The sequence below is a fragment of the Synchiropus splendidus genome, chromosome 2 (assembly GCF_027744825.2).
Source record: "Synchiropus splendidus isolate RoL2022-P1 chromosome 2, RoL_Sspl_1.0, whole genome shotgun sequence".
NCBI lineage: Eukaryota > Metazoa > Chordata > Actinopteri > Syngnathiformes > Callionymidae > Synchiropus > Synchiropus splendidus.
The window spans coordinates 17775923-17800250 of NC_071335.1; the positions used below are offsets into that span (position 1 = coordinate 17775923).

Consider the following 24328-nt stretch of genomic DNA (forward strand, 5'->3'; position numbering starts at 1 on the left):
GCGACGGAGCACCTTTTAAATGACTCGTCGCGGAAATGGACCGGCGTCGTTTGGACTGGTTCTCGAGTACCTCGTCAGCGCCGGACTCTCCAAGCCGTCACCTCTCGGAACCAAGAGCTCCTGTCGACAGGTCATTCTTTCAAAGTAAGTGCACCGCGGTTGAGTGAAGTTGCCGGATGACGTGAGGCGTTCATGGTCCGTCTGTAACGAGCCATTCCACCTGCTGCTAAAACGTTAGCATTTAGTGTAAGAAAAGTGACAACGCAGTTAAGCATTAATAAAACGTTGCATCATTATTTGCAACATAATTATTAATATGTTGCCATGAATACTAAATACGTGTACGTACCGTGCACTTGCCTCAGCTATGCTAACTAGAGCTTTGTATAAAACTTTGGTTCGTGTTTTATGTGTAAATCTGCATATTCACTGTGAAATAGCAGTTTTCCTTAATAAATATACGGTAGAATTATCGATTCAGTGATCAGTATGTTTAAACATGAATGACTCATAGATTACTAGGTCAATAAATATACACTTCAGGTTGCATGCTATAAAATAAAATTCATTCAATGTGCAAAAATAACTTTTCCATCCAAACACAGTTCAATTTAAACAAACGTCTTATCCTGTCATTTTTGTTGTTCTTGTGTTGTGACCTTTATCATCTTGTTATTTTATTCATTGTGCTAATATTAGGACAGTGTGGCTTATTCTATTCTGACTGTTGATAATTACACTGATATTAACAACAAGTCAGTCTGAGCTCAAGAGGCGAGGACCATTCACAGGCCCTCAAGTTCAACCTCCTCCACCCTCTGATAGAGGGTCATCTATTCTCCAGGGCGACTCTTCCTCCAGTTGATTATTTTTGGTTGCTAACCCGGTTCATTTATGAGAGTCGATCATTCACATCATTTTCACTGCAATGTTACAGTGCTGAACGTTGTGTTAAATGTTCGTTTGAATTGAATGAACAGCTGGTAGCTGTGTCATTACCAGAAAATGTAAGGTTCTTTTCATCATCTGCAAGACTCCATGATGGAGGTTATTAACTTGTCAGCCCCTCTTTAGTCTCCTGTGCTCAGTAAACACAGGCTGTGTTGACACAATAAAGACAGAGACATCACAAATGTAGTAAGTGCTAATGGCGAGGAAAGTTCAAGTGGGTGACACGGAGGCTTCAGCAGCATTTAATGCGGTCAGGGAAAGCCTGTTTTATCTGCAGAAGACCATCAAAGCATCGACTTACATGTCTTGACTCCTCAGATTATTCATTTGATTCAGGGGCTTTTGAAAATGTCGAACCGAAGTTCACATATTAGTGTATGTTATTCACCAAGTGTAAACAAGATGCAGAAACTTGTAAGAAAAGGAAGGTGGGCAGTAGTGTCATAGATATTCAAATTTAGAAAAGTAATGCCTGCTGTGCCGCTTCAATATCCACAGGTGTCGCCGCACTAACTCGTGGACAATTTGAGAATTAAAAATTACTATTAGCAAACACTGGAAGTGTATCCTTTCCTCCCTGTTATCATGTTGGAGTAAACCACCAGGCTGGCTCGAGACATACTATTCCCTATAAGGGCTTTGTTTGGGAGTTCACTTGCCTTGCTGTTTGGGTCCGCAGAAAAAGTCCTGCTCCAGAGAAGGGGGCCATATATGGTCATCACAAAATAAGATCGAAGCAGACAGAGAGAGAGGGAGCAGGGTGTGGGTAGATGAAGGGGGGAGCAGACATGATAAGAAATGTTGCTGAGTAAACAATTTATTGTGGTGGATGCATCGTTTAGCAATTGACATTTTTTATCATGACGTAGATGTTTTTATAAACCAGTTTATTAGCGGCAATACATGAGAAAATAAATAATATGATTCATTTTTACTATATATATATATATATATATATATATATATATATATATATATATATATATATATATATATATATACACTATGAAAATGAATCCGTCCACACTCAAGTGTCTTTAAATCATTATCCATTACTTTTCCAGTTGGCCCTTCCCTCCAGGTAAAGATGTCCAACAAAGCCACAAGTGAGGATGAAAAATTCCTCTTCGTCGACAAGGACTTGCTGAACAGCCCGATGGTCCAGGCCGACTGGTCTGCCAAGAAGCTCGTGTGGATTCCATCAGAAAAGCATGGTTTTGAGGCGGCCAGTGTCAAGGAGGAGCACGGCGACGAGGTGCTGGTGGAGCTGGCTGACAACGGCAAAAAGGTGACGGTCAACAAAGATGACATCCAGAAGATGAACCCGCCAAAATTCAGCAAGGTGGAGGACATGGCGGAGCTCACCTGCCTGAACGAAGCCTCTGTGTTGCACAACCTGCGGGAGAGGTACTTCTCAGGACTCATTTATGTAAGTATAACAACAAAATGCATCAAGAATAAATCCTGCTTAGAATTAAAATACCAACATGGGTGATTCTTAACCCCCTCAGACATATTCTGGCCTGTTCTGCGTGGTGGTCAATCCTTACAAGATGCTGCCCATCTACTCAGAGAAGATCATCGACATGTACAAAGGGAAGAAGCGTCATGAAGTCCCTCCTCACATCTACTCCATCACCGACAACGCCTACAGAAACATGATGCAAGGTACTGTGTTGTGTTGAATTGCTGAGAGATACCGCCACTCTTACCCTTAAATAGCCGTGCAATAGAAAAAGATGATATAACAATGACTTTGTGGCCAGTCACCAGTTTACTTTAAAAAAAAAATCACTTTTAACACCTCAAATGTTTTAAAATAAAGTGGCTCATTCAGCTTTATTGTGTATGTAGTGAATGTAGTAGTTAGAGTTTCACTCACCATTCCAATAAGACACTAATCTGTACTTTGTAATGAATAATTCATGGATAATATGCTGCTAATACACATATAAATAAGTTGTTTTTTATGTTGATGTATGTTGTTGTTTATGTTATTAACATTCATAGTTAAAGCCTAGCAGTTTGTCATGGTTTGTCCACTTGTCTGCCGAGTTGTTTCCTGTTTGGCAGCCAGTCATTTCTATAGTTGACTACACAGAGTTATTGGCAGTCAAGTACAGTAAATGGCTCACCCTTGCAGCGCCATGACTTTGGTTTCTCATGGCGTCTCTGTGTTGTGCGTCCACGGGCCTGTGCCCACTGACTTCTATTCTTGCGTGACGATGATCTCTCAAAGGAGTTGACTTTCTGGTAAAGTGGGATTGGGGGGAGTTAAAAACGATTTCCTGTCCAAGCAGCTTCCACAGCCTTTCTCAACTTTTCTCACAGTTTATTTGTTGTTGTTGTCAGTTATCCTAGTAAAACATGATGACAAATGAAACTGTATACCGTGTTTATATTGTGAGAACCAGCTGCACAAAGGAAGTGTCTCTGGTGGATACACAAACCTAATGATTGTAGCTCATAGGTCGCTGGTCACAAATTTATATTATTAAAAAAAATGCATAACTTTATCCACTATCTGGTTACTTTTCAATTCATTCACACTCTCATTGTTGCATTGTAGCGTTGTCATAAGATGAGGGTTCAATAGTGGACTCTGACTGGGAAAGATAAACTGCATTAATCTGATGACTCTCCAGCATCTGCATTTTTAATGACCCATGCTTTTATGAATGTGCAAAGGCCTCTCCTACTGCCCTGGCTGATGCTTCACTGCATCTTTTATCAGATCTGACAATCAGTGGAATCATGGGACTCCCTTGGCAAGGATGTTTATGTCAAGTGTGTGAGTGGGAAGAAAGTGAGGATCTTTTGTTAGTGTAGAAGAAACACGTTTCTCCTGGTACCTGCAGTGTGAGCCTCTGAAACGCATGTTTACGCGTCAAAGTATTTTCATTGCTTCTAATGTAGTGTCTGAAAAACCTCATCATTACGTAATATGTCATCATTACGTAATATGTAAACACAAACGGGGAGATGGTTAATGTGTTCTTGTGGTGTTTGGATAAGATTCTAGCTCCATGGCATCTTCCTCTTCCTTCCCCCTACTGCAGACTTTATACGCAATACATCTCTTTCTTTGTGATGAGTTTACGAGGACAGCTTTTGACCAGCAGACCCACACTGACACGCTGTGTTAGTATGGATGTGAGTTGATGTATTTATACTGCACTAAACATGTTAGCTTTCTCACATGTACACAGAAGGCTCCTCTAGTGTTGGTGTCTCAGAGATTTTTTGGGGTCTGACTAAACAGTGCAGCTGCCACTTCTTGGTTGTTATTGTTGTCGCGCTAGCGTGTTTTCCCATGACGTGGAAGCTAATGGTGCAAACTCTTTTTTCCTTACAAGAGCTGTTCAGTTTGGTGGAACTTAATCGCATACTGATAACTGCAGAATGTTTTAAAACACCCTTCCTGCAATCTTGGCTGACCTCCCTTTACCCCTAAATTGTGCCTCAGACTTTGAAGTCCGTGAGATCTAAATGTGAGCCACATGAAGGTGATTTTCAGGACAGTGGTTTCTATTGTGTGAAGAATATTTGTCGAAACATTAGTTACTTCACTGTCATGTTTCATCTGCCATCAAGGTTATGATCAAGATGCCAAGTTATGTTTTGGATTTATGTGATATACATCCAACCATTGCTTGCATGCTACTTTGCAATGCAAGTTACTGCATCATCCTTCCGATCAGAGATTGACAACTTGTTCCTCCGTTGCCTCTTTGGAGAGTAATAATTCCTAAAACAAGCATCAATGGACTCTCCAGGGATCTCAGTATTTGCTGCATTTAGTCATTGAGAATAATGATCAGAGTCCTGGTTCATGGTAAAATGTGTTACCACGGTGACACAGACTTGCCTTTTGCTAAAGCAATCGGTCGATGAATGGATACATGTCATTATTTATCACATCCATAAAATACTTTCTTTGTCTTCCTCCTCTCTTTTTACCTGGTAGCTCCATTAACATTCATCGTTCACCACCCTTCCTCCTCTTCATGTGACCAAATCATATGCCGTTCTTCACTTCTTCAAACTATTTCACATGGTGTGCATTTCTGATCCTTCCTACTCCCAGCTCACCCACTAGGGACTCTACTTCCTGTCTTTCAGTCAGAGTCTCTGGAACGTACATCATGGCTGATCTCACTACCGTTGTATAATAAATATGTAATAGCACATTTCTGTTGCAAATAATTCTATTGATCTCATAATTTTGCATGGATCTACACACACTGCCTGGGAAAAGTAATGAATGGAAGTGTGAATGAGTCAATATTCCAGTTTATTTTTTCTTTGTTGGGAATATTGACTATTCTTAAAAAAAGGCACAATATGAAGTGTTGAGGCGGCTTACAAAACTGTTTAAACCATTTAACTGAAAGCCAAATTTCTCTTTAAAGCCATCTGATTTTTATGCTTATGTTCTCTCCCACAGATCGCGAGGACCAGTCCATCCTTTGCACGTGAGTGAATTTCTCAAAAGTAGCAGTCTGGTATTGATGTTGTGATAACTGATGTACTGCACATGCTGAATGTCACTGCCTTCTGGTAATATTCTCATATGTCAGAACCCATCATAGAAACAGAGGTCACTGAGCTGCGACACCTCAGATCAATGAGGAGGCTCTCTTCTCTTTGCCCAAAACAAAGTGCGGCCTGAAACCAAAAGTTGAAATTTGTTGAAATAGTGACGGAATAGATATTGCCGTTGACTCTGTAATCTGAAGTGCCGTTTCATCAACTGCATTTTTGATATTCTATCACTCTGTGAATGAGTTTAGCAGAATCATGAATGGTATTTCACACTCTAAATCTATAACTGAGTCATTAGGATCACTCCACAGTGTTATCTTATTACTTTTTGGTCCTGTGAAGTAATCCAGTTGTGCTTTGACATGTCTCTGAAATACTCAAGTATGCATTTAAACCTGAAAAACATCCAGCTGTTGGTTACTGAAGTTGGGGGGTTACGTTGTGCACTATGATAAAACACATGAAGGTGTAGTTTTTTGTGGCATTTTGGTTCAGTTAAACTCCAGCTTAGTTCAATCTCAGCAAAAGCCATATATGGCAAAAATGTGTGGCGTGCAGCACGAGGAATGTCATATGTTTGTGCTGGTCCATGCGTGTGAGTATACCAGCTGTTGCTTAATGGTCCACGTAAGTTAGCACATTTGGTGCTATTCATTCATAGTCAAATACATTATCATTATTGAAGCTAGTGTTATAGAAAACAGTAGCGATAATTTCGATACCGTAAAATGACTACAAACGTTTTGTTTTGTAAACAGTGATGCAAAGTGACCAGCTAAAAAGCAAGTGAATGAACCAAATGTAGAAGGAAGTTTGTTGATTTCCACATTCTGTCACTGATCCTTGACTTTTCTGACTCGAGTTTTGTGTTGTCATTGATGGTTCTCTGAACAGTGGGTTTGCTTGCTGCTGTTCAGTCTGTCCAAAACTCTTCCAACTCACCAGGCTTACCACAGTTCTCTTAACAAAACATTGTGGTCTCTGATTTGATATCTGTGGACCGCTTGCATAGTAATCCAATATTTCAACAGTCGCCTTAAGAAAACACTGAAGCACAAGTCAAATTTGTACCCACAGAATCCATCTAGAATCAAGATTTGAACATGATGGATTTGGAACAATTTCCTGTGTCAATAAACAATCTTTTTTTAGGGGTGTTAAATTTGCTATTTTTAACTGCCTCTATGTTGTCATAGCACCAAACTGTGGACTAATAATCAGCTGTGCTTTAGTGGCAGGATGTGAACAAACACCTTTGACCTGCATAAGAATTGCTGACTCTGTCACTCTCATGTGTTCTTGAATTCCATTGTGGATTTGGAGGGTGTTTTTTTTGTGCTACAGACAGTCTTCTAACTGTCTTCACTTAAAAAAAAAACATGCTTAATTAAATTTTTTTTTTGGCCCGTGAGTCATGGAAATATCCGGCAGTGCCAAATAATAAAAGCGACAATATCACGAGAATGAACCTTATAGGGATCTTAACTCTCTGACAAATTAAGTTAGCCTGGTAATAAATTGGTTTTCTCCCACTGCCCAAGAGAAAGTGCATCCAAAATAAAAGTCGAGCCTCATGATTCAATCTCACATAGGACACTAGTAATAGGCTCTTTCGTAGATTGGAAGAGTTATAGAGATTGTCCGATAACCGACAAGTTTACATCACTCTAATGTCTGCCTAAAGTCAGAGCCCTGACACTGTGTATCTGCCAGACCAGAGCAGGACAAAGTAATTGGATTCGTCTCGGTACTGCCAAACCTTTACACACATAGAGCATCGCATGCCTTTTAAGGAGCCGTGCATGACTTGGTCTGTGATCTGGTTTGTCTTCTGGGAGGGTTTTTGCTTATGTTTGAAATCAAATGAATCATAAAAGGTCTTAAAGATGGTTTGCCCTGGGCATATATATAAAACAAGTAATACGAAACTGTGGAACGACACCGATCAGTGCGAAGCACTGTCAGTAGTGACTGGTAACTTGCTCTTCTTTCACAGTGGGGAGTCCGGTGCTGGCAAGACAGAGAACACCAAGAAGGTGATCCAGTATCTGGCTGTCGTAGCCTCCTCACACAAAGGCAAAAAAGACAGCAGTGCGGTAAGTATGTTTTTTACCTAACTATTGTTAAATGAAATAAAGGATCTGAGGGTTGTTTGCTTCTCGCTCATGTCACTCTGTCCAGAGTAATCTTGAATAACCCTGTATATTCCTCCAAATAGCAACAATCAGGAACACAGTTGGCCTATGTGAGTAAAGGGGACTGCCTGGAGTGTTTTTATTTTTTATTTTATCGTGTGGAGTTTTTGTGTGATTCTTAAAAGTGCATGAAAATAGTGTCACCTAGTTCCCAAGAGGTGTGTTTCCCTCCTAGAGATTAGTTGCTAACATGTTGTGTTGTGTCCAACTCCAGTGAGAGATGAATTGCATGATCATCGTGACAATCCTCCAGTTATTTGCCAGATTAATATGTTTGAATTTTGTTTCCCGTGTTGAACACCCTTGCACCGCAAGAGAGGTCAGAAAGAATCCTGCGGTGAACGGGTCACTCACAGACTGACAAGCACAGTGTGAGCATGGTTGTCTCCTCTTGCCCTCAAACACAACCTCCCAACGTTCTCCACAAGTTTCTCAGACTAGATTCATTGTTTTTGTCTGATGGTGTGTGCCACTGTGCTGGGATTGTGAATAGAGTGACAGCTACCCTTTTCTAGATGTAGCAACTTGATCATATACTAGAGCCAGTTTCTACAATACTTCAAAAACTCAGAAAATGAACCTTGAACTTAAATATTTAATGACAGTGTTCTAGCTAGGGGTGGGACTCCATTAAAAAAGTTTCAGTTGAATCTGTTCACCTTAAACATCATGATGGAAGTGCTCCAATGATGAGCGTTTTTCTTTTCTTTTTTATTGATGACATCACATTGTTTCATGGGGTGCACCTGGAACTGAGAATGCAGTTTATTAATCTGTGTTATTTGCTTAGATTAATGCTATTTGTCTTTAGTTAATAAAAAAAACATATATCTTAAAGTCCCACATCTAGTACTACATTAACTTTTACTTGTGTTGCCTTTTTTGTGGTGAAGTTCATTACTCCGCATGCATTGACATGATATCCTTTTTTTAAGATCTGGTGTCATGAAATATTTTTACATCCTGCTGCCTTTCATTTCTCCTATGATGAGTCCTTTTCAATTTCTTCTTTCTCTGCGAGCTGCTTCTCTTTTTCTTTCATCTGCTTTGTCTCCTCCAGTGGTTGCCATGAGCTGGGCTTCTCTGCTTTGTCACTGCTGGTCTGCACCTCAAAAGCTGGTCTGTATCTCTGTCCGCATTATTAGCCTCACTCATCTAATAAATGAGTCAAGACACACCGTTTTGGATCCTTGTTTTTAAGCTGGAGTGTTTTTAAAGATGATGTTACAGGTTCTTTTGATCAGCTGGATTAGTTTAGAGCGCAGCGACAGAGTGTCTGCTTCACTTATCGGCATGTTCTGGAGTGTTCACACTGCAAGGAGATCACAGTTGTGTTTGTGAGTGTCGCCAAGTAGTAAAAGCCCACTGGACTCTTCAGACCTTTACAGCATATTTCTTTGTCTTGTCTCATCAGTTTGTTTTCAAGTCTAGGGAGATATTTATGTGTCTCATCAAGACAAATATGCTTTCAGAGAAGATAACTGTCCCATGTTGTTTGCTGACAGACTTCTACACTTCTTCATGAACTCACCCTCATTTGAATCATCGCCTTATCATCTGTATTATAACCCACCCTCCATGTACTTGTGTGTGACAGCCACGTTTACCTATCTTCACTAGGGGGAGCTCGAGAAGCAGCTCCTGCAAGCCAACCCCATTCTGGAGGCCTTCGGAAATGCCAAAACAATCAAAAACGACAACTCTTCTCGATTTGTAGGTTTAGCTTCATCAATTGTACAGTTTTCATTTCATGCATTTTCATTTTTTTTAACCCTTGCCACCTTCTTCGTCTAATCTTATCTCAGGGTAAATTCATCCGCATCAACTTTGACGTCACTGGATACATTGTTGGAGCCAACATTGAGACTTGTATCCTTCCTTGTTATGTCGAATTAACTCCTTCATTCAAGCATGTTCCTCTCAAACCCTTTTTCTGAATGAAAGCCGGTCAAAACAAACGCTGACCCGAGCCGCTGAGAAGGTGAAACAAAGGTTTTGGCCAAAGCACTGAGCAGAGAGTGTGTTTCTGTTCTTTAACACACGAACGCTCTCAGACCTGCTGGAGAAGTCTCGCTGCATCAGACAAGCCAAGATAGAAAGAGCCTTTCACATCTTCTACTACATGATTGCTGGTGCCAAGGACAAGCTGCGAGGTGAGCTCATCCTTTGAATGCGCATGAAGATAAATGGCTCACTGGAGCTCTCGTTCCAGAGGAGCTTCTGCTGGAGCCGTTCTCCAACTATCGCTTTCTGAGCGCTGGCCATGTCCAGATCCCCGGCCAGCAAGACGATGAGATGTATGACGAAACCATGGAGGCCATGAAGATCATGGGCATCACAGACGAGGAGAGAATAGGTACCACATAGAAACATAGAGAGAGATTTACGACTTAACACTGGAATGAAATAAGGAAATAAGACTCCTGGGTTATCAGTCTTAACTGGTGGTTTGAAAAATCTACTTTATCTTTATATGTAAATGAGTTGATCTTCTTTTTTTTTGCTATTTATATTATTATTTTAGATTTTCTGAACATTTTACGTTCTGAACGTTTGTATTTTAGATTGAATCGTTGAGAAACTGTCTCCTGAGTCAGTGATGTAGAAACTCAGTGACGCTACTGCCACCTGCTGTTTATTTGAACTCATTGTATTCAGAGTACTGTGAATACGAATTATGTTGTAGATCAGGGGTTCATAACCTTTTTGATCTCGGGGCCCACCTTTCCCCGAACAAATGAATGAATAGAACTGATTCATTACTCTTGATTTCATTTTAGATCAGTAACCATATTTAACCTACTTACACGTAAACAAACCAAAACCTGGTGAAATGGCGTGGCACCATGTGATCTTTCGAAAAGATATTTATTTGTCATCGAAAAGTCCAACCAGCTGCAGAACAAGGTGCGAGTGATATTCAGCAAATTTGCGAAAGAAAAAAGGAGAAAAAAATACACTTGATGCAAACTGTTGAGAAAATTGACAAAATTGAATAGAATTCAGAATAAAATAAATATAATAAAACGTTGTCTCAATATCATTAAATAAAAACAATATATTTAAACTCCAAAGACGATATAAGTGAAGTGTAAATAAAAGTATTGTGCTTTCATGAACCGTTTTTACTGTTGGGGGTGGCATCACTTTCTATATCATTTTTTTCTTTTCAAGAATTTCTCCATAGTTGTTAACTATCACAGATTTGCAAGTCAATTCAGTGACACACTACTGCCACCATATGTGGCTAACGTATAAAAACTGAGCAAGATGCTCAGTTTTTATACATCGCGCAGCCTTCACGGCCCAAAGGTGTAAAACAAAAAACTTTTAGCGGCCCTCGAGGAGGTGCTCGCAGCCCAACCACGGGCCGCAGCTCTATGGTTAAGAATCACTGTTCTAGATAAAATCGATGTAGGGCAGCAGTATTAGATAGAGAATGCATGGGAAATAGCCGTTTGACAGTGGTCTTCACCATACCATTCTAGTAAAGTATGCATGCAGTGAAGTTCACAAATGATTAAATGCTGATGAACCTTTGTTTCCTGTGTTCCACCTGTGTTTCCTTCCGCAGATATCCTGAAGGTTTGTTCCACAGTCATGCAACTGGGCAACATTGAGTTCAAGAAGGAGAGAAACCAGGAGCAAGCAACCATGCCAGACAACACAGGTGACGTGAAGAACCTACTGTATCTCCTGGATTAGCACTGCAGTCTCACACAGTCCTGAACCTCTCCAGCTGCACAGAAGGTGTGTCACCTGCAGGGTATCAATGTGACGGACTTCACCCGTGCCATCCTCACTCCTCGAATCAAAGTGGGCCGAGAAGTGGTGCAGAAGGCTCAGACCAAGGAGCAGGTACCGACAGCCTTTAATGGATCACCTTACCTTGCCTTAGACCGTCCTGTCTCATCAGTTTTCTGCTGTTCTCAGGCTGACTTTGCCGTGGAAGCTTTGGCCAAAGCTGTGTTCGAACGACTGTTCCGCTGGATCCTGGCCCGCGTCAACAAAGCCCTGGACAAGACCAAGCGCCAGGGAGCGTCTTTCTTGGGAATCCTTGACATCGCTGGCTTTGAGATCTTTGAGGTGTGTTCTCTTCTTGAAAGCACTTGTCGAGACAAAGCTACATAGGTCTATTCCGTGCGTCTTGCAGGACAACTCTTTTGAGCAGCTCTGCATCAACTACACCAACGAGAAGCTGCAGCAGCTCTTCAACCACACCATGTTCATCCTGGAGCAGGAGGAGTATCAGAGGGAGGGAATCGAGTGGAACTTCATCGACTTCGGCCTCGACTTGCAGCCCTGCATCGAGCTCATTGAGAGGCCAGTAAGTGGATGGGAAGTTCAGTTTTCCTCCTTTGGAATCCTGCCGTGTTGATGATCTCATTCTGTCTGCAGAACAATCCTCCCGGTATTCTTGCTTTGCTGGATGAAGAATGCTGGTTCCCCAAAGCCACTGATGTGTCATTTGTGGAGAAACTCCTGAACACACAAGGAACTCACTGCAAATTTGCAAAACCCAAACAGCTCAAAGACAAAACAGAGTTCTCCATTCTCCATTATGCTGGGAAGGTCAGCAAATCCTCACTTACTTTTAGTGCCTGTTATTTCAACCTTCACCTTTCTTGCAGGTGGACTACAACGCCACCGCCTGGTTGACTAAGAACATGGACCCTCTGAATGACAATGTCACAGCGCTGCTGAGCAATTCCTCCAGCTCTTTTGTTCAAGATCTCTGGAAAGACTGTAAGAGTTATTTTTTCCTTCTTAGCTCAGTGGCGTTGATTTAGCACATGTTTGTGTGATACTCTCTTTCAGCTGACAGAGTGGTGGGTCTGGACACGCTAGCCAAGATGTCCGACAGCTCAATGCCGAGTAGCTCAAAGACCAAGAAGGGAATGTTCCGCACAGTGGGGCAGCTCTACAAGGAGTCTCTGGCCAAACTCATGACCACGCTGCACAACACCCAGCCCAACTTTGTCAGATGCATCATTCCCAACCACGAGAAGAGGGTAAAGAATAGTCACCAGTGTACCTCATCTGAACGCAGCTATAATATCTGATCGTTTGATCAGGCAGGGAAGCTTGATGCCCACCTCGTCCTGGAACAGCTGAGGTGTAACGGTGTGTTGGAAGGGATCAGAATCTGCCGACAAGGATTTCCAAATCGAATTGTCTTCCAGGAGTTTCGTCAGCGGTGAGTGGGGTTAAGCACCTTCACTCTCCTCTCTGCTTGAGTCCCGACTTATCCCTCTCCTCACAGATATGAAGTCTTGGCTGCCAATGCAATACCCAAAGGATTTATGGACGGGAAACAGGCCTGTTGTCTCATGGTAAGCTCAGCATTTCCTATCAAGATTTCCCATTTGAAAGCCACTGAATCTTTCAACTCGCCGATATTCTAGATCAAGCACTTGGACCTGGACCCAAACCTCTACCGAATCGGACAGAGCAAGATCTTCTTCCGTACAGGAGTCCTGGCACAGCTGGAGGAGGAGAGAGACTTGAAGATCACAGTCATCATCATCGCTTTCCAGGCTCAGGTCCGAGGATATCTGGCCCGAAAGTATGAACACAGACTCACTGACTTAATTTCACAGATGTCTTCTTGGGAGGGGAAGTTATAGCGTATACAGTAGGTAGTGGTTTTGTATGTCAACGCAGGTTTGACCCCGTAGAACTGACCAATAGTGTTGTTGCTGAGCTGCATAAGAATGTGCAGATTCATGCGTGATACAGAGCCAGATTAACAAAGGACCTACTTGAAGATGGAGACAGCAAGATGAAAGCATCTGAGTCAGATAAGAAAAAAATAATGGTTGAAAAATGTGTAAGGTCAAAAGACGAAATTAGAGAAAGCAGATTTGGACAAGTAGAGTAGTTTACAATCCGTATTTTTTTTGTTTCCAGGGCGTTCAGTAAGAGACAGCAGCAACTTACTGCCATGAAAGTCATTCAGAGGAACTGTGCAGCCTATCTCAAACTCAGGAACTGGCAATGGTGGAGACTCTTCACCAAGGTCAGATTTATAAAAAAGCAAAATATTCAAACAAAAAAGCACTATTTCTCATCGCACTTCTTCCTGCATGACAGGTCAAGCCTCTCCTCCAAGTCACCCGACAAGAAGAAGAGATGAGCTTGAAGGACGAGGAGCTGCAGAAGTCCAAAGAAATCGCAGTGAAGTTTGAATCGGAACTCAAAGAGATCACATTGAAGCACACTGCGGTAAAGACAGAATATAAAATATGTTTATATTTAACTATATATTTGATCTCCCAAGATCTGTTGGGCTCACGGCATGTCCCCCTGTTGAAGGTTTTGGAGGAGAGGAATGCCCTGCAGGAGCAGCTGCAGGCCGAGACAGAGCTGTATGCTGAGGCAGAGGAGATGAGGGTGCGACTGGCAGCTAAGAAGCAAGAGCTGGAAGAAATTCTACATGAAATGGAGGCTAGACTTGATGAGGAGGAGGAACGTGCTCAGTCTCTTTTGGTGGATAAAAAGAAGATGCAACAACAGATGCAGGTCCAGATCTCCGCTTCAGGTTCATCACCAGAATATGATTTGAATTATTCACAACCTGTTCGATTGTTTTTATACAGGAATTGGAGGAGCATTTGGAGGAAGAGGAGGACGCACGTCAAAAGCTGCAGCTGGAAAAAGTAACGTGCGAGGGGAAAATCAAGAAGCTGGAGGATGATGTGCTGGTGATGGAGGACCAGAACAACAAGCTGCTGAAGGTGCTTGAAGGCAACATGGTTCTGGGTTAAAACAAGCGGTTAAAAATGTTTATGTGATAATGTAGGAGAGGAAGCATATGGAAGAGAGGATCGCCGACTACAGCACCAACCTAGCTGAAGAGGAGGAGAAGTCAAAGAATCTCACCAAGCTCAAGAACAAACATGAGTCCATGATCTCTGAGCTGGAAGGTAGTCTGGATTCTTGCTCATCAAATTCATCACCCAAATATGACCCACGCCAACCTTTTATTGAACCCATCAGTCCGCCTGAAGAAAGAGGAGAAGAGTCGACAGGAGCTGGATAAGGCGAAGAGGAAGTTAGAGGCCGAGTCCAATGATCTTCAGGAGCAGATAGCAGACTTGCAGGCACAGATTGCTGACCTCAAAGCCCAGCTGGCCAAGAAGGAGGAGGAGCTACAGAACGCCCTAGCCAGGTCATTACTCAGTGCTTCATCTTGGTTATTCTAAAAAAAAGCAAAAAATAAACTAGTGACGTGCAGATGAGGTACCATGAAACAGTATTGCAGGGGTGATGAAACAGTGTTCTAATTTTCAGAGGATACTAGATGGTGCTCTTGGTTCAAAAATGATGTGAGGTTTCATTGAATTAGTTATTAAAATCCAAACATTTTACAGCAGACAGTGCCACCTGGTGGCCTCTGAAAACCAGCACACTGTTTCAAGAAACCTCATCGACCCTTCAATACTGTGTCATGAAGCCTCATCTACCCCTCACTGCGAAAAACATATTTCTCTGTGACCCATTCGTCCATGGATGCGTCAGACTCGGGTACAGGCGCCTTAGCAAGGAGTAATCCCTAAAAGCTGATTCTTTCTAGCGTAGATTCACATTTTATTGAACATCAGCTTGATGTTCACCCAGACTTTTTGTCAAACCATTTGAATTTCAGGTTAGAAGATGAGACTGCTCAGAAGAACAACGCTCTAAAGAAGATCAGGGAGTTGGAGGGACACATCTCAGACCTACAAGAAGATCTGGACTCTGAACGAGCAGCCAGGAATAAAGCTGAGAAGATCAAGCGAGACCTTGGAGAAGAGTTGGAGGCTCTCAAATCTGAGCTGGAGGACACTCTGGACACCACGGCGACCCAACAGGAATTAAGGTCTGATATATATGAATATATAAATCTATGTTTAACCTTGACGTCTGGATTATTATGTGATTCACAGAGCCAAGCGTGAGCAGGAAGTGACTCTCTTGAAGAGGGCCATGGATGAGGAGAACAGAACTCATGAGGCTCAGGTCCATGAGATGAGACAGAAGCACACTCAGGCTGTGGAGGAGCTGACGGAGCAGCTGGAGCAGTCCAAACGAGTAAGTCAGCGCAGCATTTTCTCAATGTCTTTTATTGAGAATTAAAGTGTTTCCTTCCTCGCCCAGGTGAAGTCAAACCTGGAGAAGGCCAAACAAGCTCTGGAGAAGGAGACGTCAGAATTAACCATGGAGGTGCGCTCGCTGGTGCAGGCCAAACAGGATGGCGAGCACAAAAGGAAGAAGCTGGAGGGACAGGTGAACGACCTGCAGTCCCGCCTCACCGACAGCGACAAGCAGAAGGCTGAGCTGGGAGAGCGCTGCTCCAAGATCACGGTAGGTGAGGGACGCCGCTGAGGGACGTCGTTCCAACACTGAAAGATGCTTGTCTTGGTCAGGTGGAGCTGGAGAGCGTGACTAACCTACTGAATGAAGCGGAAGGAAAGAACATCAAGCTGAGCAAAGATGTTTCCAGTCTCAGCTCACAGCTGCAGGACACTCAGGTGAATGGAAGCAGGTGTCGTGAGCGTGTTATTACGTGATCAGTTTGGATCAATTCATTCTTTTTTTCTGTAACAAGATTTAAAGAACAGAAAACACAATTCAAAAGTTTCCTCAAAATGCATGGGTTCAGGAGGAATCCATCATTTTCCTCAGAGCAAGACTTACAAACTACACTCTGACCTGACTTGCTGCTGTAGGAGCTGCTGGCTGAGGAGACGCGTCAGAAGCTCCAGTTCTCCACAAAGCTGAGGCAAGCAGAAGATGATAAAAACAGTCTACAAGAGCAGCTCGAGGAGGAGATGGAGGCCAAGAGAAATGTGGAAAGACACGTGTCCACCCTGAACATCCAGGTGAGAGACGAAGCAGAACTTGGTTCATTGTCGGAACTGACGTCGCCTTTCATCCCCTGCAGCTCTCTGATGCAAAGAAGAAGCTGGATGAAATGTCAGGGAACATCGAGCTGCTGGAGGAAGGTAAGAAGCGTCTTCAGAGGGATCTGGAAGCCGCCAACACCCAGTTTGAGGAGAAGGCCTCAGCGTATGACAAGCTGGAGAAGACCAAAAACCGTCTGCAGCAGGAGCTGGAGGACACTTTGATGGACCTGGACAACCAGAGACAGATCGTCTCAAACCTGGAGAAGAAGCAGAAGAAGTTTGACCAGGTGTGTTTAAGCAGGTTTTGTTGCCATGGAGATGGATTTTGTTTTGACACATGGTTCTTCTCAGATGCTGGCTGAGGAGAAGAGCATCTCCAGCAAATATGCAGATGAGAGAGACAGAGCAGAAGCTGAGGCCAGAGAGAAGGAGACCAAAGCTCTGTCTCTGAGTCGAGCGCTGGAGGAGGCGCAGGATGCCAGGGAGGAGCTGGAGAGAGCCAACAAGGCTTTGAGGCTGGAGATGGAAGATCTGATCAGCTCCAAAGACGATGTTGGAAAGAACGTAGGTCGTTTCACTTCAACATGTGTCTGGTTCACGTGCACTGAACTGGTTACGGGCTCTTCTGACGGCAGGTGCACGAGCTGGAGAAGTCCAAGCGAGGCCTGGAGGCTCAGGTGGATGAGATGAAAACACAGCTGGAGGAGCTGGAGGACGAGTTGCAGGCGGCCGAAGATGCCAAGCTGCGCCTGGAGGTCAACATGCAGGCTCTGAAGGCCCAGTTTGAGAGAGACCTGCAGGGGCGGGACGAGATGGGAGAGGAGAAGAAGAGGCAGCTCATCAAACAGGTGGAGTTCAGGGGAAAGAAGTGAGAAATCTGGAGGACAACACTGAGGTGACCGCTCCTTCGTCTGCAGGTGCGGGAGTTGGAGACGGAGTTGGAGGACGAACGGAAGCAGAGGACAGTTGCTGCAGCGGCCAAGAAGAAGCTGGAAGGAGACATGAAAGACCTGGAGGGGCAGATTGATACGGCCAATAAGGGACGAGATGAGGCCATTAAGCAGCTCCGCAAGCTGCAGGTCAGTATTTCAAACCTCGGAGAAGCAGACACAACGTCGGTTTTCTGGATTATTCACCTGCACCGCGTGCTCCACAGGCTCAAATGAAGGACTTCCAGAGGGAGCTGGAGGACGCTCGAGCTGCGCGAGAGGAGGTGCTGACCACTGCCAAGGAGAGTGAGAGGAAAGCCAAGAGTCTGGAGGCCGAGCTCATGCAGCTGCAGGAGGTAGCCACGCTCCGTGATCAGCAGAGGGAGTGTGGGTCCACAGCTTCTGACTGACCTTGTCCGGTGTTCCAGGATCTGGCAGCAGCTGAGAGAGCTCGGAAACAAGCGGAGGCGGAGCGAGATGAGCTTTCAGACGAGCTGGCCAGCAACTCATCTGGAAAGTAGGTGTGGAGGTCACTCTGATCCTCACGGAGCGGAGGTCAGCAACGGCCATTGCTTGTGTGCAGGTCGGCTCTGGCCGATGAGAAGCGCCGCCTGGAAGCCAAGATCTCGCAGCTGGAGGAAGAGCTGGAGGAGGAGCAGGGCAACATGGAGCTCATCAACGACAGGCTGAGGAAGAGCACGCAGCAGGCGAGTGGACCTCGCCGCCAGTCGCCTGGCGTCCTCCGCCCTGCCACGTTGACAGATGCTCCGCCCCCTGCAGGTGGATCAGCTGACCAACGAGCTGCAGACGGAGCGCACCACTGCGCAGAAGAACGAGAGCGCCCGGCAGCAGATGGAGCGCCAGAACAAAGAGCTGAAGGCCAAACTCCAGGAGATGGAGAACCAGGTCAAGTCCAAGTTCAAGTCCTCCATCTCTGCCCTGGAGGCTAAGGTGGCTCAGCTGGAGGAGCAGCTGGAGCAGGAGAATCGGTCAGTCGTGGTTTGTCTTTGTTCTGCTGGCGATCACCACGTGGGCTTCATATTTGGAGATCTTTTTTCCTCAGGGATAAGCAGACGTCCGCAAAGAACTTGCGCCAGAAAGACAAGAAACTGAAGGACCTGATGATGCAGGTGGAAGACGAGAGGAAGCAGTCGGAGCAGTACAAAGATCAGGTAACAGCTACACATCAGAGGTGCTTTCTCAGAAGGACAAATGAACAGAGAGCATGTTGCCGTTTTGTCGCGCGCCAGGCGGAGAAGGCAAATACTCGCATGAAGCAGCTGAAGCGGCAGCTGGAGGAGTCAGAGGAGGAGTCTCAGCGTGCCACAGCTGCACGCAGGAAGCTGCAGCGAGAGCTGGACGAAGCCACCGAGGCCAACGACGCCATGAGTCGAGAAGTCAACTCCCTGAAGAGTAAACTCAGGTAGGATCGCAGTTCTGAGATGGTGACTCTGCCAGCCAGTTTCAGGGGGTTGAGGCTTGCAGTGTTCAACTTCTATGATTCGTCTGACTCAGAGAGATTAGGTAGCACTAGCTTGATAAGTATCATGTGAAGCACCAAACCTTGGTGTCTATCTCTATTCCAGAGGCAATCCTGAACCCAAGGAGTGACACAGCAGGTACTAGTACGCCTCAAGCGTGCCTCTGTCACCGCATAAAACTAGCAGACCTTTTCCTTCACTCTTCAACCTGCCATCTTCATTGACAGAGATAAATATGGTTCATCGCCCATAATCCAGATTGAAGGTGACAAAATTACCGATTGTGTTTTCCTTGTGGCCATATTTTTCTCACCGCTTGGTTCGACCGCCGTAACCAGAGCTCATTTTCCTGATCCAGGAGTCAAAATGAGTGCGTGTGCGCAGAACTTCCTGGCGCTCGAGATCGCGCCACTGAGTTGTCTGTTCTGCGGTGTTGCAGGCGTGGAAACGAGTCCTCCTTCGCCAGCACCCCTCGGCGAACAGGCGGCGGCCGAAGAGTGGTCGAGGATGCCTCGGAGGAGGAGGGCGACTCCCAAAACGACTTCAACGGAACCAGGTCTATGGATTAGCAGCCCAAGACAACGCCATCACCAGACATCATTTTGACCGATCGGTTTTCTGCGAGCACTTTCCTTGACACAAAGCGATAACAGAGGCTCTGCTGTTTTAACACCTCTTTAACACTGTTTTTAACCGCACTGATGATTTTGTTAAACAAGGGTTGCTCTATAATAGGTGCCTCTAATTAACCAGCCTGCGAAGTGTCGACGTCCCCCTTGTCGCCTGTGACTGCTGTCCATGTTTCACAGCAGCACTGAGCCAGATTATTATCCCGTAACCATCTGTCCGTCAGTGCTGCCTCAGTTATCCAACTCATCACCAACTATTAAACTGCTGCCACCTTTGTTCATGTACAAATATTTAGAGACACTTCAACCTGCTAGCTTGTTGGCGACACATTTGTCCAGCTGAGATCCCCCCCCCCAAAAAAAAACAAAACAAAAAAGTTTGTCCATGTGTCACTTCTTGTATACCATGTTGAAACACCTGCACACCGAATAAAAAAAATTCAAAAATAAAAAAGCGACAAATCATTTTCACCGTTTAATGTTTCCATCTTGGTCAGTAAGATCAGTCAACAGAAACTGTTAATGATTCAGTGTCTCAGGCACGTTTACAGTCCAGGCGTCACAGTGTTTACGCATTAAATACACATTAGCTCAAGGTAAGGAGAGCAGAAACCATGAGTTTGTTAGACTTCAGCTGCTTAAAGATACTTGGATTTAACCTTGCTGGATGGCATACCACTCGATAACTGCTACATTTCTCTGCTCTCGCTATTCAACTACACGGCAGGAGATACTGATGTTAGCTACACGACGATTTACACAGCAGCTTTTTCGACATAGCGTTGATTCGGCTTTACACCACCGAGTCACAGGATGTGACGGATTTATCAAGTATTCCCTTTCCAAAGTCAAGGACAGAGGGGAGTGAGGACATCGCCTTGCTCTTGCATTCTTTCCCTCAACACCACAAATGGCATCTGATCGATGACCAACCATAGAGATGCCGACCTAAGCATCACAGACCCTCTGTTATTATTCTGAGCCAAAGTATAATCTTTCTACAGCAGAGAACTGGAGCCAGCGATGAATCCTCCTTCACAACTGCCTCCACAGCTAACCACCGACAACCTCAATCCCACGTCATTATACCCTCTACCTCGATATGCTCATCTATAATACAAGTCTATAAGGAGTAGCCGTCGTACACAGCGTAGTCTATCCTCTGTGTGCTTCTTAAAATCTATTATTGCTTCTACTCTTCTGTTCCCCAACTGCCCACGAGGGCGATCCCTGAAGGGAATGTCTCCTATACATTCATTCATGCTTCTGTGCTCACCTAAAAACCCACTAAAATCTGTTTAGAAAAATAAACACTCCAGCTGATGAACATCTTGTTAAACATGAACAGCCACGGCGCGTCGACACAATGCTCATCTGACAAGTTAAAACATGGCCTGGGGCAGCAGAAGAACAAGGGTTCGGGACGCCCACAAGCAAGGCACCGATCACACCAAACGGCACTAATATCAGTCTTGTGCGTTCACATTGGTTCATATCTGTAGTAAAACAATCAGGTGAAATAAAGAGAGAAATCCTGTTCTTCTTGAAGCTTGGGCACAATTTCTATGAGAACCTTAACCTTTTGATGGTGACGGAAACACCACAAATTCATGATGACTCTGTCAAACTGTGGAGAGCATGAACGTTTTCACCCTTTTTACACGGCTCTGAAGGTTTGTCAGATTCGCCAACATCATCTTGCTCTGCATCTGTTACAGCTTTGGTTTAGACTTGGTCAGAACACGCAGATTAATGTCACCAAAAATAGAAGTGCACCGTGAGCTTGTTTTTTTTAAGTCATGTAACAACTGTTTGCTTCAAGTAAGCTTACATCCCAGTAACTGTTGCTAGGTACCACTAACCAGCGAGGAATACCGACGCGGCCCTTGTGATGCGACATACATGGTTAAGTTGTAGCAACTGTTTTGCAGGTCAGCGTAAAAAAAGTCCCGTAGCTTGGTGAAAAAGTAGGGGGTCATGTATTGGCTGGACGACCCCTGCTTCTCTTTCATAGCAGGATTTTGACTCCCCCTTGTGGAGACTGTGCGCCCTGCGACATCCCTCTTGGAGGAGCAGGTCCGAACTCCAGCCGCTTCACTAAACTGCAAGACAAGACGGAGACTTTGAATACCCACACAAGACATATAGAAAATTGAGTTTCTGCCACAGCAACTGGCTTGTATTTCTAAAATCATGTTGAATTGTTGGTGCAGGCAGCTTCCTCATCCAAGTGTGAGGGACACTTACCTGTCATACTGAGGAGGGGGGCTCATGCAGTTGCTTTGGAGGTCACCACTTCCCTCCACACCTGAAGGGCTTCCAGGACCGGCGGTAAGAGCCTGTCTGCTGACTGAGGTGTCGTAGGCAAAGTCTCGACACGAGGCCAACTTGGACTCCAGGTTCTGAACCAGATGGAAAGGGTCTCAAACGACACCAACAATCACTTGTTGCTCTGGAAAGGTCACTTACCCCAACTTTTCTCAGGAGCTCCCCAACGATATTTAGAGCCGATATTCTAGCAGAGGTAGTGAGGGGTGTCCCTGTTAGCCCGTCGCCTACAGCAAAGTCAGGGTGAGTATGTTGGATTTTTTTATAACCAGTGAACTGTCGTTTCTGTTGCTCACCTCTGCGGATGCTGGACGCGGGCGGCGTGACGAAGGAGCTCATGGGTTTAGATGGTGTGACCGGGTTAGCAGCAAGCAGGTCAGCTCGGTCGCTGTCTTTGCCCAGACTGCTGGAGGGCCGCCGCTCCTTCTGACGCACAGCCAGCTCCTGGCGAAGATCTGCAACCAGAGAAAGTGTTGTGGAACATATATTGGTTCAAATGGAAGAGTGTTTTACTACGTTCCTCTCGCCGCCATGTTTGCTTTTTACAGTAGCCAGTCTGTCTGTCTGTGTTTACCTCGGGCTTCGTCCTTCAGTCGCTGAACCGACTCCAGCAGGTTCTCCTTTTCATCCAGCTCGCTTTCCAGAAAAGCATTTCTCTCAATGACCTGGTTCATCCGCTGCTCAAAGTCCTCCAGGGACATGATGGTGGCCCTGTTAGACAAAGGCAGGCCAGCTCATGATGAGTCAAGTCGGGCGACGGAGATGGAGGTACTGACCGTTTGGTCCTTTCCAGGTCATCGTTGGACTGCTCAAGCTCTCTGATGTACTTCTGCAGGTGGTCTCTGACAGCTTTGGTCTCAGTCAGCTCTTCCTCCAGAGTGGAGATGTGACGGAACGTGTCGGAATGTTGGGCCTCAAACTTCTCCTGCAAGCATCACATAGCCATCAGCCCCGGCACAGTACGACAGCACAGACTTCAGTGGCAGCTTGATTTTATAGATCAGTTCAAGGTTGGTCAAGTTTAAATTAAGTATGAAGAATAAGAAGAGTAAACACGGCATTGTCACCGTTATCCTTGTTAAAGCAAAGTGGTTGAGTTTTAAGATAAGACTCAAAGACTCAAAACTCATAGAGGTGGAACATGATCAGCTGCAAAGCAACAGATTTGCTGTAATATTTAGTCACCACTTACTCATAAATCCAACCCACATACACTCATGAACATGTAGTTTTTCCACTGACAATGTGGTTCTCCACTGCTTGAATACCTTTATGTTTTCTAGTTCTATCTGGAGTCGGCTGTTTTCTGATCTCAGCTCCTTATTTTGGCCTTCACACTGTTTTAATTCAGCCTCCAACTCCGCTTCATAATCTCGACTCATCTGTTGGAACTCCTGCAGCTCCTCTTGTGACTCCTCGGCTCTGGTAACAAACAAAGGCCGCTGGCAGTCAGTAAAAGAAATAAGAGATTTCACGGATGATAACAAACTTCGTGTGGGTGTTACCGCTGCTGCTGCCTCTGAGCTTGGTCTTTCCAGAAGCCCAGCTCCTCTTCTATCGAAGCAAAGGCGTGTTTTGGTGGTTCTACCATTTCCTCTGGCTCCAGTGACGAGATGAAAAAAAAACTGCAAACTGCAGAGTTTAAAACACAATAGTCGTGAACGCTTTCTCCATCTGCCCACAACATCACAGATACTACAGTTAGCAATAGCTAACTTGCTAACGTCTCAAACAATATCGCCACTTCAGAATAGTTCCACAATAGAAAGATACGAAAGACTGAGCGACACTACATACTCGTGTTAAACGAACAAACCACAACGACATTTGAAAAAGTACTTTTTAGAGGTTTTACAACGAGAACAACGCTCACTACATCGGTTGGACTTTATGCTAAGCTAACGCAGCTTGCTAAACAGACCTTAAAGCCGACTCACCTAGTCAGACTGCAGCCAAAATATTCCACACTGAAGGTACTTTTATGCACTAATAATCTGTTGTCGTTTGTAATACGTCGGGGATAAACGACATTAGCTACTCTTCCATCGTGTTTAGCAAAGAACGCGATTAAACAACCAAAAACAAACTAAGCCAGAATCCCTCACTCCTATTGGTCAATATAGATGCCGACAGCAGATTCTAACCAATCGGGTTATTCAGGGCGTTCCCGCAGGACGTTTGCTACATTAAAGTTAGACGTTGTACATCATTCGTTGTGAATGAATGCGTCATGCTTTGTGAGGCCAGTTGCTATATAGTCATGCAAAAAACAAGCAGCTCAACTGACCTGAACTGGAACTGTGTGCGGCCCCGGAATGTGACTTAAAGGACATCAAGTCAAATACTGTATGAACAATTGTCCCCAAGACCCACAACAATAAT

General features: G+C 44.6%; 2 protein-coding genes across 4 annotated transcripts; one reads left to right on the forward strand and one right to left on the reverse strand.

Moving 5' to 3' along the window:
- Positions 1-36: 36 nt before the first annotated feature.
- Positions 37-20080, forward strand: LOC128754598 (myosin-11-like). Of its 2 annotated transcripts, XM_053857320.1 has the most exons (42): positions 37-144; positions 2016-2380; positions 2463-2619; positions 5399-5426; positions 7493-7592; positions 7715-7741; positions 9312-9404; positions 9497-9560; positions 9746-9844; positions 9904-10047; positions 11266-11361; positions 11431-11549; positions 11625-11777; positions 11845-12018; positions 12090-12263; positions 12323-12437; positions 12510-12703; positions 12767-12888; positions 12955-13024; positions 13097-13257; positions 13602-13710; positions 13785-13916; positions 14007-14213; positions 14291-14428; positions 14494-14617; positions 14691-14862; positions 15340-15552; positions 15620-15764; positions 15831-16037; positions 16100-16204; positions 16403-16555; positions 16618-16866; positions 16931-17143; positions 17215-17427; positions 17497-17658; positions 17736-17864; positions 17937-18025; positions 18092-18215; positions 18289-18497; positions 18572-18680; positions 18759-18931; positions 19429-20080. In XM_053857320.1, the coding sequence occupies exons 2-42, from the start codon at positions 2039-2041 to the stop codon at positions 19556-19558; spliced, it is 5937 nt and encodes a 1978-aa protein (XP_053713295.1). In that variant the 5' UTR covers positions 37-144; positions 2016-2038; the 3' UTR covers positions 19559-20080. The 2 variants fall into 2 exon arrangements, with proteins under 2 accessions (XP_053713295.1, XP_053713297.1); XM_053857322.1 differs by lacking the exon at positions 7715-7741.
- Positions 20072-24041, reverse strand: LOC128754599 (nuclear distribution protein nudE homolog 1-B-like). 2 transcript variants are annotated; one of them, XM_053857324.1, is made up of 9 exons: positions 23884-24041; positions 23452-23578; positions 23215-23368; positions 22723-22871; positions 22521-22657; positions 22243-22401; positions 22088-22173; positions 21866-22020; positions 20072-21720 (listed from the first exon to the last, which is right to left on the reverse strand). In XM_053857324.1, the coding sequence occupies exons 2-9, from the start codon at positions 23535-23537 to the stop codon at positions 21627-21629; spliced, it is 1020 nt and encodes a 339-aa protein (XP_053713299.1). In that variant the 5' UTR covers positions 23538-23578; positions 23884-24041; the 3' UTR covers positions 20072-21626. The 2 variants fall into 2 exon arrangements, with proteins under 2 accessions (XP_053713299.1, XP_053713298.1); XM_053857323.1 differs by having other exon boundaries at positions 22088-22401.
- Between the last annotated feature and the right edge of the window lie 287 nt (positions 24042-24328).